This window comes from Cervus canadensis, chromosome 10 (genome assembly GCF_019320065.1).
Source record: "Cervus canadensis isolate Bull #8, Minnesota chromosome 10, ASM1932006v1, whole genome shotgun sequence".
Classification (NCBI taxonomy): Eukaryota; Metazoa; Chordata; class Mammalia; order Artiodactyla; family Cervidae; genus Cervus; species Cervus canadensis.
Genome location: NC_057395.1, coordinates 73,721,223 through 73,738,357, shown reverse-complemented (window position 1 = coordinate 73,738,357; position 17,135 = coordinate 73,721,223). Strand labels below are relative to the sequence as shown.

At 50.9% G+C, this 17,135-nt stretch overlaps 1 protein-coding gene and 1 non-coding gene across 5 annotated transcripts in view; one reads left to right on the top strand and one right to left on the bottom strand.

Moving 5' to 3' along the window:
* The window catches only part of SLC13A3 (solute carrier family 13 member 3), a 102,108-nt gene that overhangs the window by 83,153 nt on the left and 1,820 nt on the right, over positions 1 to 17,135 (top strand). For all 4 annotated transcript variants that reach the window (XM_043479152.1, XM_043479153.1, XM_043479154.1 and 1 more), the window contains 6 exons: positions 187 to 282; positions 1,171 to 1,275; positions 2,947 to 3,044; positions 7,161 to 7,273; positions 14,681 to 14,842; positions 15,941 to 16,078. In XM_043479152.1, coding sequence (XP_043335087.1) covers positions 187 to 282; positions 1,171 to 1,275; positions 2,947 to 3,044; positions 7,161 to 7,273; positions 14,681 to 14,842; positions 15,941 to 16,078 — 712 coding nt within the window. The remainder of the gene's footprint in view (positions 1 to 186; positions 283 to 1,170; positions 1,276 to 2,946; positions 3,045 to 7,160; positions 7,274 to 14,680; positions 14,843 to 15,940; positions 16,079 to 17,135) is intronic.
* Positions 12,149 to 12,221, bottom strand: TRNAR-CCU. Its single transcript has one exon. It is a non-coding gene; the product is annotated as a tRNA-Arg (tRNA).

Genomic DNA, 17,135 nt, shown 5'->3' with positions numbered 1-17,135 from the left:
AAGACCATCCAGGCTATAGGTGGGCAGAACAGATTTTAGAAAGGGAAAAAGAGGCAGGGTGACCACCCAGCAGGCTGTCACGGAGTCTCCAAAACAGAGGCAAAAAGGCCTGGCCAGATGGAGGTGGGTAGTGGAAGTGTTTTAGACTGCAATGGTCACTCCTAACTTTCCTGCTTTCTGTTTCAGGGGCTGGAGGAAGAAGAAATCTGAGCTCAGAACTGATGCAGAAAATAGGGCTCGAGACACGATTCGGGAGGAATTCCAGAGTCTGGGGCCCACCAAGTACGTGGCACAGGGATCCTTGCTTGGGGTGGGAAGAGAACTGGGCACTAGACTTTCAGGAGAGCTACCTCTTGGGGGTTGAGTCCAGAGGGAATTTCAGGACCAGTAGCCTGGGAGCCTGGAGACAGCGAGATGACTAACTCAGTCAGCCTCTTGCCCTGGCACCGGAGCCGATACCCCGAGGACCAGCAAACCTCTCAGGCTGGACTTGGAGTGGGGACGTGTCGCCTTCCTGCCTAATGCCCGCTTTCCCTCCTGGTTCATGGGATACCTGGCCCTGCCTCAGGTGGCTCCCAGGACCTCGTTTAGTGCATGTTAAATTGAAAATAACCAAGAGTCGGCAGGCCCACACACAAGGGCTGACTGTGCTACTAACTTCCTGGGTGGCCTTGGGCAGAGCACTAACCCTGTCTGGGCCCTGCTTCCTGGTCTGTGAAAGGGGCTCCCTGGGTAGATATTTACTCCAGCATCTGGGGAGCCTCTCTTCTGCCTCTGTCTGCCCCTCTGTCCACGTGCGTCCTTCTCGTATCTGCCCCATTCTGGATATGTGACTGTTCCTCTCTTGCCTGCCTCTCTGTTTTTCCGACTCTGTCTCGCTTTCTTTCTCTCTCTGGAGTGTCCCTAGGACTCTGGGAATGATATGAAGAGTTTGCAGGGAGGCGGGCCCGATGCTCAGGAAGGATGCTGGGGGATCGTGGAAGCCCCAGGAAAGGAACCCCTTACACCCAGCCCTCGCTCTCGGGACCACGAGGCGGTGAACTGCTGCTTCCGGCTCTCAGAGGCAGGGCCTGGGCCCAGTCACGCCCGGCAGGCCACCGCCCCAGGCCTTCCCTTGCAGCTCTCAGGCCAAAGGCCAAGGTCCCCGTGGTGTTCACATCTCTGTTGCAGGTTTGCCGAACAGGCCGTGTTCATCCTGTTCTGCGTGTTCGCCATCCTCCTCTTCTCCCGGGACCCGAAGTTCATCCCTGGCTGGGCCAGCCTCTTCACCCCTGGGTGAGACTCTGGGGACCCGTGGGATGGAGTCCAACGGGGGAGCCGCGGGGCTGGGCCGCCCGGAGCTGAGGAGGCAGGGCCGCTGGGGAGAGCCGGGCTAGGTTTCTGCCTCTCATCCCGGTGGTTATTACCAGTTCCTTCTTTTGCTCTCAAGAGAGCTTAGGTCTGGGTGATAAGACATCTGGGTTCTCGCGTGATAAGAGCTCTGCATTTGGAATCAGACAGAACTGGGTTCGAATGCCATTTCCGCCACTACAGACTGTGTGGCCCTGAGCACGTGGTTTGTTCATTCATTCGATTATTCATTCAGTCGATCAACTTTTACTGAGCACCTACTGGGCGCTCAGCTGCCCCACATGTGGGATCTTCCTGGACTGGGATGGAACACGTGTCCCCTGCAGGTGGATTCTTAACCACTGGACCACCAGGGAAGTCCCAAAAAACTTGCTTTTTTTTTTTCGTTTACAAGATATCGCAGTTGTATTTCCATGTCAAACATAATAGTTGATATTATTTTTTATCTTTTTTTAACAAGCAAGGGATACTTCATTATACATATATGATAATACACAATTTATTTAACCATGTCGCTACTAAAAATCCCCCCCCCCTTTTTTTTGCTCTTATCAGTAATGAACATCCCGGTACATAATCTGTGTACAAGAGCCCAATTATTCCCTGAAGATAAATTCCTAGATCAAGGGGTATTCACACGTAAAGTTTTGAAACGTACTGCCAACTCCCCCTTCAGAAAGTTTATTTTCCCACCAATAGCCTGTGTTTCTCAACATCCCCATTAGATACTGTCACCCTTTTCACGTTTTACTTGTCTGTTAGCACATGTTTTCATCTGTGTTTCTCTAGTACATTGATACTGACCATCTTTCCCAGTTTCTTGGCCATTTGAATACCCTTCTCCCCAAATGTGTGGGCTGAAAGCGCTTTTGTTGGCACTTGGCTCTGTGCTTCACTGAACTCAGAGCCAGAAATATCTGAGTTCAAGGTCATCTCTTCTATGCACCGTGGTCTGGCCCTGAGCAAGCTGCTGCTGTTCTCTGAGCCTCAGATTCCTTATTTGAAAGGGAAGATACCTGCCCCCGAGGACTGTCTCTGGGACTTCGGTGGGCTTGATATCCCCACAGGACACGCTGTGGATTCTTGGAAGGTGGCGGTGAGGTTTTGAGGGGCTCTGCGGTGGCTCCATCTGGGCTCTGCCGGTGTGAGCTGCATCTCTGGGTTGCATCTTTGCCTGCTAAGCTGCCCACCCCAGGAGGAGTGCAAACAGGAGCTGAACAAATACACTCAGGGCTTCACAGGGGCCCTGGTTACAGTGATGCATAGGGGTTCCATAGACTCCAGCCTTCTGCGTCTCTCAAATTCTCCCCTCCTTGATCAAATCCCTCTTCCTAGGGTCCTTGAAGTGGGAGGATAAACATTGGTTTGACTCCAGCAGAGCCTAAACACCCCAGGGAGCTGTGGATAAAGAGCTTTCGCATCCACCGGCGGCTCGCATCCCTGCCGAGCGCAGTGCAGAACACAATCGGTGGCCTCCAACAGCGTCCCCTTCCCAGTGGGCCTAATTCCCTTCCACAAATCCTCATTTGCAAAGCTGCCAAACCTTGGCCTGCTGAGATGCCCAGGGTCACATGCTTTGGGGCCTTGTCCTTGTAGGTTTATTTCTGATGCTGTCACCGGTGTGTCCGTTGTCACCATCTTGTTCTTCTTCCCATCACAAAAGCCGTCCCTCAAGTGGTGGTTTGACTTTAAAGGTAAGGTGGGCAAGGCCGGGGCGCCGGTGGTCTGGAGCGTGGTGATCAGTGGCCTGAAGGCGGGGCCCTCCTGAAACTGACAGCCCCATTGTACAAACCGCACGATCCTGCCTCTTGGCTCTCCCTGTCTGAGCTTCGACCACGTCTGGGTACAGAGGTGCCAGAGGGCACAGTCCAGGGCAAGGGTTAGCAATTAGAGTCTCTGGGTCAAACCCAGCTGGCTGGCTGTTTCTGTACAGTCCCTGAACTCAGAATAATGGCTTTCACATTTTTTAAATGGTTGAAAAGAATAAAATATATATATATATATATATATATATATATATATATATATATATTTCTGACTTGTGAACATAACATGAAATTCAAATTTCAGTGTCCACAAATAAAATTTTTAATTTCTTGAAGAAGAAATTCATGGACATTTATTTTCTTTAGTCCTGTAAGTGCCTCTACAATAGCCTCGGCTCTACCCAGAAAAACTCTGGGCCCAAAGCAAGAGCCTCAGGAGCCAGAGATGGAAATCTCCTGCTGGGTTTTAAACGGATAGGAAGCAGGGGGACTGCGGCAAACCTAGACCCAGGTGTTCAACTTCAGCCTTAGGAAATCACTGAGCACCCAAACCAAAACATCTGTAGGCTGGCCTTCAGATTGCCAGATTATGACCCCACTGGGATTTTAGCTGGTGTCTGCAGAAGAAAGTGCCAACATCTGCTCCCGGTGACAGAGGCCGTGGCTGGCCCATCACCCTCCGAGGCTGTGGGATGAGCCCTGGGCCAGAGGTCAGGAAATAGGGGTTGTGATCTAACCATCTTCTATTGCTGGGGGAAGAAAAGTGTATTCCAACAGCAGCTCCAGTTTCCGGGAGGAGAGGTTTGTATGTGTGGAGTATAGTGTAAGGATGAGCCAGGAGCTCGTCTCCCAGAGACCCACAGGCACTTACTGTAGCAGAGGTGGACCTCAAGCCTTGGGGTCAGGTGGCTTAGACCGTGGGCTTTGAGGCTGTGCCACTGAACGGGATTCAGATGTTCTCTTCCTCCCTGCTTCTCTGTCTTGCTTCCAGCTGGCTTTCCTCACCACCCACTGCCTGTATCATTTCTTGGTCTGTTCAGAGTTTCTTGGTAGCTCACACAGTAAAGAACCTGCCTGCAGTTCAGGAGACCCAGGTTCGATCCCTGGGTCGGGAAGATCCCCTGGAGGAGGGCATGGCAACCCACTCCAGTATTCTTGCCTGGAGAATCCCATGGACAGAGGAACCTGGCGGGCTACAGTCCATGGGGTCCCAAAGAGTTGGTCACGGCTGATTGTCTAACACTTTCACTTTTTTAAACTTTTTTTTTTTCCAGAGTTTTTCCTGTTTCTGAGCTTTGGCATCTGTGTAACTTCTACTTCATTAGCGTTCCTGCCTAATGCTAGCTTCTGTTCCCTGGCAGAGTGGTCCCCCTCAGAACACCCACCCCCTCACAGTACCTACTCCCACTGCTCCTCCTACTTCCTGCCTCTGGTTTCTGTCCCTCGAAGCATCGAGTCCCACGCACTTTCTGCTACTCTCCTAAAGCGCTGACTCTAGTACTCAACACCCATGCCTTCCACGCAGCCTTAGAGAGTGGTCCGTCAGTTCTCATGGAGAGAAAGTGACTTGATCAAGGTCACACCGCCAGTTAAAAAGAGACGGGAGGTGGACCTCAGACATCCAAGCCAAACTTGATTTTCTTCATCTTACACACTGTCTCCCATTCCTCTGCGGGTCTGAGTGGTGCTTGCAGCCCCCTTTATGATCGCTCCTCAAGTACTGAGGCTCTGCCTACTGGGTGCTGTGTGTGGGTGATGATGAAGAGGGGAAGGAAGGCGAGGAGGAGGCTGCTGTGGATGACATTGTTGAGGTGGAGAAAGAGGGGATGTGATGGAGATGTGGGTGATGATGATCGCTTCCACTTCCTCTCTGCCCAGCAGGCTCTTCCTCCAGATATCTGAGTGGCTCACTCCGTCACTCTCTTCAGACTCTGTCCTAAGGTCACCTCCCCAAAGAAGCCTTCCCTGACTACACCATCTAGAAAAGCACTCCTCCTTTGCACTCTCAGTCTCTTTCCTATATTTTCTTTTTAATTTTTTCATAGCGCATAAAATTTCCCAACATGATACATTTATTGATTTATCGCCTGCCTCACTTATTGGGATGTAAGTTTTCCAACAGGAAGGGTTTTTCCCTGTTTTGGCCACTTCCATATCCTCAGGGGCTAGGGTAGGTCCCCAATATACTCTTGCTAATTAAATGACCACAGACTCGCTCCGGCCACACCCCATGCTGAGTCCGTTGCACACACGGCCCATGTCATTGTCCGAACTTGTTGCTCCCTTTTGCAGACCTTTGAAGCTCAGAGAGGTAGAGGCACTTGGCTCAAGTCACACAGCTGAATGGCAGAGCCAGGACTGAATTCTAGTTTAACCTCAAAGTCTGTTCCTTCAGCTCCTGCTCTAGACAGCAGAGAGTATAAGGTAGAGCCAGAAGTGAGAAATTCAGTCAGAGGCTGCATTTATAAGAAACAGTGCCAAGGGCATGGTTGGGTGGGAAGATAATAAAGGCAGTAACAGCTGACTTCACCATATGGTGAGCAGTTTTATAAACTCTCACCACTTAACTCACTTAACCTCATTATCTTAACTCACTTAAACTCATCCTCAGGGCCTCCCCCCTCTGCTTGTACAACCCTTACCTTCTAGGTGGGTCACTTTTTCAGCCCTTGGCTGCCTCTTTAGTGAACTACTATTTTATCACCTAAAGGCCAAGGGCTGGGCCACCTGCCTCTTCCAGTTCTGGGCTTACTCATACTTGGGTTTGGCCCACGAATCCGCTGGCAGTGTGTGACATCAGAACCACGTGTATACACCCGTGGGCTGCGTGCATCTCCTACGTGCTAAGTCACTTCAGTCATGTCCAACTCTTTGCGACCCCATGGACTGTTTAGCAGAGGGGCTTTATTAAGTAGCTTTGGATTGTCTTTGTTATCCAGTTAGAAACTTTTGTTTTAGAGAACCAAGCTATAAAATTTTGAAAAACACCAAAAAGGGGAAACAAAAATATCAAAGAATGTTTAACCAGGGACTGTCCTGGCAGCGGGGGAACCTTGAATGGGCCAGACCCATCCTCCTCCAGGAAGACTGCTGGCAGCCTGGAGTGAGAAGGCCCGGTTCCAGGGAACTTGCTCCGTGCCAGACACGGGGCTCCGTGTGTTGTATATATCATCTGACACGTGTTTACGGAGTGACTTCCAGGTGCCAGGCAGCTGTGAACTGAACTGAAGTGTCCCTCCGCCCACGGCTCCATCACTGCCTCATCAGTGCCCACAAGGACCTACCAGCTTCCATTATTGGGTCAGGGGTCAGCTAAGGAGATGGGGGCTCTGAGAGGCAAGGTCATGTTCCGGGGACCCGCAGTGAACCAGGGTCCAGGAGGACGCTCTCAGTGCAGGGATGACAAACTACCGCCCCTGGGCCAATCCGGCTGCCACCCGCTTTGTAAATAGAATTTCGGGGAAACGCCGCCCCGTCCACGTGAGTCTGCTCTCTCTGTGGCTGCTTCCATGCTTCCGCGGTAGCCTGACCGCAACAGAGACCTGCAGAGCCTGGATTAGTGGCCTCTCCAGCCCTTTTCAGCAGACGTTCGCCAGCCCCTTGTTCTATCCACTGCAGACATCCCTGCTTTTGAAGAAATACAGTCGTCTCATAACTCCATGGACCAGACATTCCCTCGGTGTCTACTCTCCTGAATTTCCTCCCTCTTTTTTCCTCCTCTCTGTACACGTTCAGTTACAAAGGGGACCTTCTCTTCCGTAAACGAGGGTGAAAATAGGAACTGAAAGGATGTTCTGCATGTGAACTGCACAATCCCAGAAGATTCTGAGTAGAGCAAATGCCCTGTCATGATGCTTGTGGCTTTTTTCCCGGAAACTCCCAAATCGGATGCTGAAGCCAGATTGTGGCTTCCTGGAGACCCCCACGTGTCCCCTCCTCCGGCTGAGGGTCCTGAGAGTGTGCTGGGTCCCTTCCCTGCCCGGGGTAGGGGGGTGGGTGGAACTGGGTATCCCCTCCCAGGCTGAGTGTCCTCTCTCCGCCCAGCTCCCAACACAGAGACAGTGCCCCTGCTGACGTGGAAGCGGGCTCAGGACACAGTGCCCTGGAACATCATCCTTCTCCTGGGAGGGGGCTTCGCCATGGCCAAAGGCTGCGAGGTAAGAGGGGAGGTGGCAGGCAGCTCGGGGCGGTGAGCGCCCGTCCTGGGGCAGCTGCAAGCGGGGGGCTGAGCGAGCCCCACCGGCCGCGCAGATGCCCCACCTCCCACGTGGGGGTGATCACAGCTCCGTGCCCTGCCTGGTGCTGCCCAGAGAGAGAGGAAAACGGTGCAGTGTGGAACCCCAGGAGCTGGCAGTGGGCATTATCTAGTACTGCTAGTACTAATATCATGACCCGAGGGTTAGGGTTAGCGCTCGCCCTAGCAGGCTGACCCTGCAACAGGCACTGTTCAACGCGCTCTACACATATTAGTGTATTTAAACCTGCCAGCAAGCCTATGAGGTAGATGCCACCGTTATCCCCATTCTGTAGATCAGGAAACTGAGGCACAGAGAGGTAAAGTAACTTGCCTAAGGCCACACAGCTGTGTCCTCAGGATTACAGGCCAGGTAGTTTGGCTGTAAAGCCCAGGTATTATGAATATTAACTACTTGGTGTTACTATTAATGCGGTTCTAAAGGGCTCTGTGAGCACAGAGGCAGAGCCAGCACTAGACTGAGGTGAGCGAGGCAGTGACAGAGAAGAATCTTGGGAGAAACACGTTCTCAGCACAGCTCAGTGGAGGTGCAGCCTCAGTGTCCAACAGGTGGTAACTAGTAGCTCATGAAATCTCCACATTGACCCTCAGGGCTAGGGAATATTTTTATCCCCATTTTACAGGTAGGAAAACTGAGGCCTGGAGAAATTAAGCAGCTCTCTTAATGTCATGCAGTTGCCCTCTGCTTAGGCGCTGAGGTTTGAACTTCAGTCCATCTGATTTCAGAGTCCAGCCTCTTAACGCTCACTCTTGAGAACTTCCCAAGTGCCAGGCACCTCGGGAAGCACTACGCAAATATTGACTCCGCTAATCTTCAAAGGCAGCGCTGAAGCAGATGTTGTGGTCATCCTCCTTTCAAAGATGAAACAGAGGCAACTCAAGGCTGAGTAAGTTGCCGACGTTTGTGCAGCCAGAAGCCAGCAGAGTGGTATTTGAACCCACAACTCATGAAGCTGGGCCCTACCCTACCCCCAGATTTCAAAACACAGCCAGTTAAGGGTCAATCGGAAATTAAGGTAAAAGAAAGCTGAAATTACTTCTCAGCTTGTTTACTTTTTAAAATTCAGGATTTTCAAAATATCATTTATTTATTTTTATTTGGCTGTGCTGGGTCTTTTTTAAGTCATTCAGTCATGTCTGACTCTTTGCGACCCCATGGACTGTAGCCTACCAGGCTCCTCTGTCCATTGGATTTTTCCAGGCAAAGGTACTGGAGTGGATTGCTGTTTCCTTCTCCAGGGGATATTCCTGACCCAGGAATTGAACTTGGGTCTCCCGAATTGCAGGCAGACGCTTTACCATCTGAGCCACCAGTCTTAGCTGTGTCACGAAGGATCTTCCATGGCAGCACACCAGTTCTCTAATCGTGGCACAAGGCCTCCAGAGCTCACAGTGGGCAGAGCTGGGATTTGAACTTGTTGGACTCTTCTCACTATTGCCTCTTGCTTGGGACATATCAGGGAAGGCTTCCAGGAGGAAGTGGCATGTTAGCCAGGTCTTAGGAGGCCGTGCAGGGCAAAGGTGGAAAGTGTGGGCGGTGGACCCAGGCCTTCTGGGTTGGAGTTGGTCCTCCACCTCTGAGCTGTGTGCCTCCCTTTCCTAATCTGTAAAATGGGCACAGTAATGGTGCCCATTGCGCAGAGCTGTTTCAATTACTAAGTGGATTGGAAAGGCAGAGGTTCTTGCCCTGAGCAACTCAGTGGAAACAGTGCCATTTAACAAGATGGCATGGTCCTCACCTCACCCTGAGCCTGACCCGCACCCCAGAGGTTTCTCTGAGCTCGGAGTGGAGGACAAAGCCCAGCTCACAGTGGGGGCTGGGCTGCAGGGCCGCTGAGCATGCTGGAGAGGCCAGTCTGGCTCCCGGCCCAGCCTTGGGCAGCCGGCCGGGGTTTCTGTGCAACAAAGACTGTGTGTGACAGCGGCCCCCACCCCAGCCCCTGCCTGTACCATCGCCGCCCCAGGCGGCCTGTCCCAGGAGGGGCCAGAGTGCTCGTGGCATGTCCTATTTCCCAGCCCCTGACTAGTGCCCTCGCTGGGTCAGCGCCGGGCCTCCCGGGGCTTGGAGGCCCTCAGACCAGGCCCACAGTGAGCTTGGATGTGTAGACACCCACCTGCTGGTTCTGAGGGGCTGGAAGCAGACCCCAGTGCTTGCGCTGAGGTTGAGTAACTTGCATAAATCTGCTTGATGTTCACACCAGTTTCCTCCTGCTGCAGAACTGTCCATGACTCCCGCGTGTAGTTAGACTCTAGTCTGAAGGCTTGCCTGGACCTCCAGAGAATAGCCCCCACCCATCACCCCAATATTAGCTCTTATCTCTGTGCCCTTGGGGCTCCTCTCCAGTCCCACTGGCCTGCTCCTCAGCTACACTAAACTCATTTGCACCCCCAGGACCTTTGCATCTGCTTCCTCTCTCTGCCGAATGCTCTTCCCTGAGATCTCTGAGTCCTTACCCTCAGGTCTCGGCTTCAAGATCACATCCTCAGAGAAGCCCTCTCTGGCACCATATCTAAGGTAGCCTGCCCCCACACAGCCCGCCTGTCTCTCTTATCACCCTGATTACTTGCTGTAGCCGCATCTACCCCTCGGGTCGTGGGCGTCCCCGGTGGCTCGGTGGTAAAGGATCTGGCTTCCAGTGCAGGAGGCGCAGGTTCAACCCTGGGTTGGGAAAACACCATCCCTCCCCAACCCTGGCCCCAGAGAAGGAAATGGCAACCCACACCAGTATTCTTGCCTGGGAAATCCCACTGACAGTGGGGCCTGGCAAACTACAGTTCATGGGGGTCACAGAAGAGTCGGACACGACTTAGCAACTAAACAGCAAACAGCTACCACGCCCCTCAGGAAATTCTGTTCATTTGTTTATTGGTGTCCATGAGGGCAAGGACCATATCTGTCTTCTCCATCGCTCTTCTGGGCATCTAGAAAAGTCCTGGTACCTAACATGCTCGCTCAGTAAGTATTTGTTGGACATGACCTGTAAAATGGGATGTTCTGAGGACTGATGACATGAAGGATGGCAAGTACCTGGCAGGGGGCTGATGCAGAGGGCTCACCACTTTTCTTGTTATTATAGTTTTACTGTCTCATGAATTAAACATTGGTCTAATTCTGGCACCTTTATGTACATCTCGTTTAATCTCTATCCGCAACAAACTTATCTACAAATATATTCAGGTGATACAAGTTGGTATTAAATCAGGGTGGAACAGACCCTATAGGCAAGTAGAAACGTGTATTCTCCTGAATCCCTCATTTTCTTCTGGAGAGTTATTATTATTGCTGTTCTTACTGTTCTTATCATTTTATTGAAGAGGTAGCATTATGAAGTAAGAGCCAGATTCTGAGCACAAAATTCCAAACCCATTTCACTTATTTGAGCAATATCACAACCTTTGTGCCTCGGTTTCTTCAACCATAAAATATAGAAAACTGTACTGCTTCATCCCTGCCAGATGGCACAGTGGTAAAGAATCTGCCTACCAATGTGGGAGATGCAGAAGACACAGGTTTGTTCCCTGGAGGAGGGCATGGCAACCCACTCCAGTATTCTTGCCTGGAGAATCCCATGGACAGAAGAGGCTGGAGGGCTACAGTCCATGGGGTCACAAAGAATTGGAACAACTGGGCACACACTCACCCACATCACCACTCCTTCGTGGACTTGTTCTGAAAATTAATAAGTTAATGTTAGCAAAGAACTGAGGAGAGCTCTCAGCATGGAATAAACACTGTATTAAGTGTTTGTTAAATAAGTAATAGTAAGCCCTGTTTGGTATTTATTATATATAGGAATTGTTTTTACCTGTACTTTGAAGACACCAGGGAACAGAGACGTTCATTAATTTGCCTGATGCCACACAGCTTGTAAGCAGTACAGTGGTTTGGACGCTCATGTATGCGCATGAAGTCTTTTCTTCTTTTCCTTTAATCAAGTTCACTGGCTCTCCACTTAAGAATTCTATTTTTTTACTATCAGTCTTTTGTAAAATAATTATTTTATTACTTTATTTATTTATCTAATTTGGCTGCACTGGGTTTTAGTTGTGGCATGCAGGACCTTTAGTTGCATCTTAACTGCAGGACCAGCAGGGAAGTCCCTACCCGAGAATTCTTATGTAGAGTTGTGCACACACAGCTGAGCCTACTGTCTTTTATGAGGCCTTTAAAGAGATTTTTCAAGGGTTTTCTATGGAGATTTCAACCTGAAACATTTCACTTCTACCATAACACCCTCCTTTAAGATCTGATCCTTCTGTATATCAGCGAGATCAGGAAGAAAGGACCTCATGGAAGTGAGAAAGGAGGAGAAAGAGGGGTCACCGTCCTGCCAGCGCCGCCTTCCCCTCTCATCCTGCGTCAGTGGCCTCAGGCACCTCTTGGCATCCCTGGGGGCTGTAAGGAACCGTTTGACAACCACTCCTCAAGGCAGTTTCTTGAGTGTCCCACCACCGCTGGCATCTCGTGACTTGATGCCACTAATGGCCAATGACATGTTGTGGGCACTCACCTGGCACCCAAGCACTTTTCTAAGTGCTTTAGAGATTAGTTCCTTTTCTCCCAACCATAACCCCCTAAAGTGAAAGTGAAAGTCGCTCCGTTGTGTCCAACACTTTGTGACCCCATAGACTTCTCCAGGCCAGAATACTGGAGTGGGTAGCCTGTCCCTTCTCCAGGGGATCTTCCCAACCCAGGAATCAAACCCAGGTCTCCCGCATTGCAGGCGGATTCTTTACCAACTGAGCCACAAGGGAAGCCCAAACGTTGGAGAGCAGCTGCCCAACGTGGGTCTCGAACCCACAACGCTGGGATTAGGAGTCCCACGCTCTACCAGCTGAACTAGCCGGGCAGTTCTGTAACCCCCGAGGACAAGCACTATTGCATCTCAGTTTACAGATAAGGAACCGAGGCACAGAAAGGTTAAGTTACTTGCGGAGGAAGACACAGCCGGAATGGATGAAGGCGGGGGGGGGGGGGGGGGGGGGACAAGCCTAATCTGCTTCCAAAGCCCTTTGTCCTCACCCCCTGGGCATGCCCCTCTGCCCTCGTGAGTCCCTGGGAAAAACCTGTGGCTGTGTTTCCATGGAAACAGAGCTTCTGATTCCTAAGGGAACAGGAAAGGGCAGGTGAAGCCCCCTGAGTCCCCCCGAGAGCAGCTGGGGGGTCTCCTCTCTCGCGAAGCTGCCAGACCTCCCTCCGGCTACGGAACGGAGCCAAGGCCCCGAGTGGCCGGGGGGAGGTTGGCTGGGAGCCTGGCACCCAGAGGCCCGGCTACAGGGAAGCTCTTGGCTCCTCATTCATCTAAGTCATTAATATTCCCTCTCTCCAGCCCTTCTCCATTTAATTACATACACTGCCACCAGTCTCTCTGCCAGAGCCGTGGCCTCTGAGAAAAACTAGTGGCCCCATTTTCCCCTGCAGAGTTCCTTGCGCCATAGGAGGGGCCGGGGTCTGGACTCTGCCATGCACTATAATTTCCAGGTTATCAAACAGTGCGGATGTGGAAGAAGAACCTTACTTTTTATAAGGTCTCTTCTAGAGAAAACTATCTTTAAGCATTCATTATTCATTCCTTGAAGGTAACTTTTAAGTCATGGCGTCAAATAAAATAATTTATTTGTGTCAAAACAGTATACTGTTCTAGAATCCACTATGAAAGCTTAGTTTCTAAGCTTTGTCAGCAAAGCTGTCTAAATTTGTCAGCAAATTTTCTATTCAACACAAAAGAAATGCATACATGTTCTCTGATAAGCCGAAGTGTGTTAGTACCAAAAGATATTGCACTGATAACAGGGCTGTGGTAGACATACACTTGGCCAAATATTAGGGGTCTAACCCAACCCTGGCCTTGATCCACTCCTAAGCCTACAACTGCTTTATCTTTGTCAAGAAAACGACCTACAGGTGGCGCCCCTGTAGCCTTATTGGTATATTGCCGCGTAGCACCACCAGGGGGCAGCATCGAGCACAATTTTACACCCGTTTTCCGCTTTGGGGACTTAACGAAGGTGCATTGGATTCTGGGTTATTAAGGATAGGATACATTTGAAGCCTGTAGGGCAGAAGCGGGAGAGTATCATTATTAAATACCCGCAAGTAGAGTAATTCCTGGAGAAGTCAGCAGAGAGAGAGCTTGGAGAGAATTCTGCAGCATTGATGGCGGGTGGAGTCTGGAGTCAGAAAGGGGACAATCGACCTTGTCTTGACTGCCCTGGAGAGCTGTGGTCAGCTCTGGGCACTGCTCTTCATTAAGAGGCGCAGTGACAGTCTGGTGTGTCCACTGGAAAGTACGTGGTGACAGGGCGCTTTGCAGTTAGTATACTGACTCCCCGGCCCTGAGTGCAAAATACATCTTAAGTCAGTATTTTGGGGACACTGAGCAAGTCACAAAAACTTCACCAAGTTAGGATTCCTTTTCTGTAACACGGGAAGGAATGTTTACTTTGCTGAATGGTTAGTGATTCTTATGCTAATGAATAATAATACAAATAATAATGCAGTGTTTGTGCACCATCATTGTAATAATCATCATAAATGTCTTTATTGTTGGTAATCCTATTCATTGTAGCTGGCCTTCACTGGTGGCTCGGTGGTAAAGAATGTGCCTGCGATGCAGGAGACATGGGTTCAGTCCCTGAGTTGGGGAGATCCCCTGGAGAAGGAAATGGCAACCCGCTCCAGTTTTCTTGCCTGGAGAATCCCATGGACAGAGGAGCCTGGTGGGCTACAGTCTAGGGTTGCAAAGAGTCAGACATGACTTAGCAGCTGAGCACTCACACATTCATTGTGTTGTATTTGACCTCTAGCTGATGCATGTTTTCTATTATATATGATATATATATCATATATATTATATATTTAATATATACTGATACATAATAATTATACATTTTAATAATGAATATTTTATATAAATATGTTAATATTTTTGGAAGTGATAGCTATCATTGGAGGGATGAGAAGATTTAACATGGAAGATCCAGTGCCCCTCTCCCACTCAAGTTAGGGCTACCCGAACCAACCGAACTATCGGGAGAACCGCATGGATTATTTGAAGGACCCAGGGGTGTGGGCCCTGGGCCTGTGGAGTATGGAGTAGAGAGCAGCTCAGGAAGCAGAGAGGCTGATTGAATATGTGACCTTGGGCAGGTGACCTACCCTCTCTGAACCTCAGTCAACCTGTATGTGAAAGAGTGTAGTTGTCATCGCTGTAGCCAATCCTAACCGCTTCCACCTGGCCCAGGCTCGGGGGTGGCAGCCGGCGGTGGGCTGGGTGTGAGGAGGTGCTCTTGCTTCCTCCCTCCGCAGGAGTCGGGGCTGTCGGCGTGGATCGGCGGGCAGCTGCACCCCCTGGAGAACGTGCCCCCGGTGCTGGCCGTGCTGCTCATCACTGTGGTGGTCGCCTTCTTCACTGAGTTTGCCAGCAACACGGCCACGATCATCATCTTTCTGCCCGTCCTGGCGGAGCTGGTGAGGGTCCTGACAGGGTCCTGGGATGGGAGGGCAACATCTCTCCCCAACACAGGCTCACCAGTCTCGTCCTTGATCCTGGGAGCTCCACGGGGGGCCACAATTGTCATCATTCTTGTCCAAAATGCATAAAAGTGTCAGAACCATGATTTTTTTAAAATACTGTCTTTTTTTTTCTCTAAGAAATGCATAAACAGTAAATATTTTCAAAGCACACCAGAGGGCCTCCTTTGGGAAAAGCAACCCGTGGTGACATAAAGAGTTTTCTAGGAAAATAGAAATGACCAAATATGGACTAAAAAGAAGTGGAAAATCTGAGTAGACCGATAACCATAGCAGAAATTCTAACGGGAGGCAAAGTTCTAACTTCCCTTTAAAGCCGGGTTTCTCAGCACTATGGACATTTGGGGCTAGAGAATTCTGTTATGTGAAGCTCTCTGCATTGTAGGATGTTTAGCAGCATCCCTGCTCTCTACCTACTTGTTTGGACCATTTGAGAAGGACCAGGCAGAGGGCATGAGATTTTAGAATTGTGATTCTCAATGTGTGGTCCCAGCACATTTTCAAAATTCTCAAAATGTGGACCAGCACGTCAGCCTCACCTGGGACCTTGTCAGAAATGCAAATTCTTGCTGCCACCGCCGCCCCCCTCCCCAACAAACCCCACACATGCTGACCCAGCAGCTCTGCAAGAGGTGGGGCCACCAGCCCTGCAGGTGACTCTGTTGGAGAGGGAGTGTTCTAGAATAATTTCCCCTGCCCGTCCTCCCTGATAAACCTGCATGTGGCCTTGGAACATTGCTAACCCAGGAACGTTCTCTCTTGTCTCCCTCTGTATGGTTCACTTCTTGTCTGTGTCTCTCCTTCGGCCTGTGTGTCTGTATTCCTGGCTGCATTTCGCTCCGTGTGTCTTTAAATTCATCATCTCGTTTGTTTCTCTTGTTCCCTATCACTCCGCGCATCCCTGTCCATACATCTCTGGCTCTTTTCCTGTCTCTCCACCTGTCGCCGTGTCCCTCGCTTTCCTCCTGTCTCCACCTCCCATGTGGTTTCTCTGTCTTTTTCTGTTTGGGTCTCGCCCCTGACTGCCGGGCCCAGGCCATCCGTCTGCGGGTCCACCCCCTGTATTTGATGATCCCTGGCACTGTCGGCTGCTCCTACGCCTTCATGCTCCCAGTCTCCACGCCCCCCAACTCAATCGCCTTCGCCTCCGGACACTTGCTGGTCAAAGACATGGTGAGTCCAGGCGTGTTCTAGCAGAGGCCCTGAGAGGTGGGTGGACCAGGGGTGGGCAAGGTATCAAGGCAGGACTCCCGCTCTCCCCTGCCCCCCAATTCCTGAATAGGTCATTCTGAGTGGGACCAGAATTGATACTTCTAGCAAGCACTCTGGGATGATTGCTTAGGCGATTTCAGGAAGCGCTGACTCAGTCACTGCTTTCCAAAGCTTGCCTCAGAGACAAGGACCTTCCCCTTTCTCTGGGCACAGCCTGTTTTCTGACTTGTTTGGCCAAGCGCTCTGGGCCCAGCAGCATCTCTAGGGGAGACGGAGCAGCAACCACACCAGGGATGTGGGGGTGCACCTCGGTCCCGGGTCACCTGGACAGGAGACAGAAGCCGAGGACAGTTGCGGGGGGCGCAGAATCCCAGCTTTTAGCAAGGCTCTCCTCCAACCTGAGCCTCTTCCTCGGCCTGCTTCCTACCGCCCTTCCGCCTCCACTGGCTGCCTGAGATGATTGCACCATGGAGTTCAGGGACTGCAGGCCCTAAACTGGTGCGGCAGACAAGCGGGATCTGCTCAGTTGGTTCCCAGCTGATGTAGGGTCTCCAGGCACAGAGACCCCAGCAGGACAAAGGGAGAGAAAATGAGAGTGAGAGGCAGGAAGAGCTGACAGCAGAGAGGCAGCAGGGACCCGGGAAGACAGACATTCATTCATTCGTTGGCTCATTCACTGTACAAGTGTTTGCTGAGCACATTCTTTGTTCCAGGGGCCAGGGTGGTGCAGGGTAGGGGAGACACAGGCCTGCCTCCAAGGAGACAGGAAATGCAAAGCAGGGGGATGTTTAATGATCAAAGCAGGTTGTTTTCAAGTTACGTGATGCTGGGTGAGCCAACTGCTCTGAGCCTCGTTTTCCTCTTCTATAAAATGGGAATGATAATAAGAACAACCCTAGAAGGGTTGCTTTCAGGGTAAATGACATAGCTCTATGACAACCGCATGGCACAGCGTCTGGCAGCTAGAAACCACTCAACGAAAGGGGACATTTTCAGCTCCTTGAGGGTCAGCCTAGGG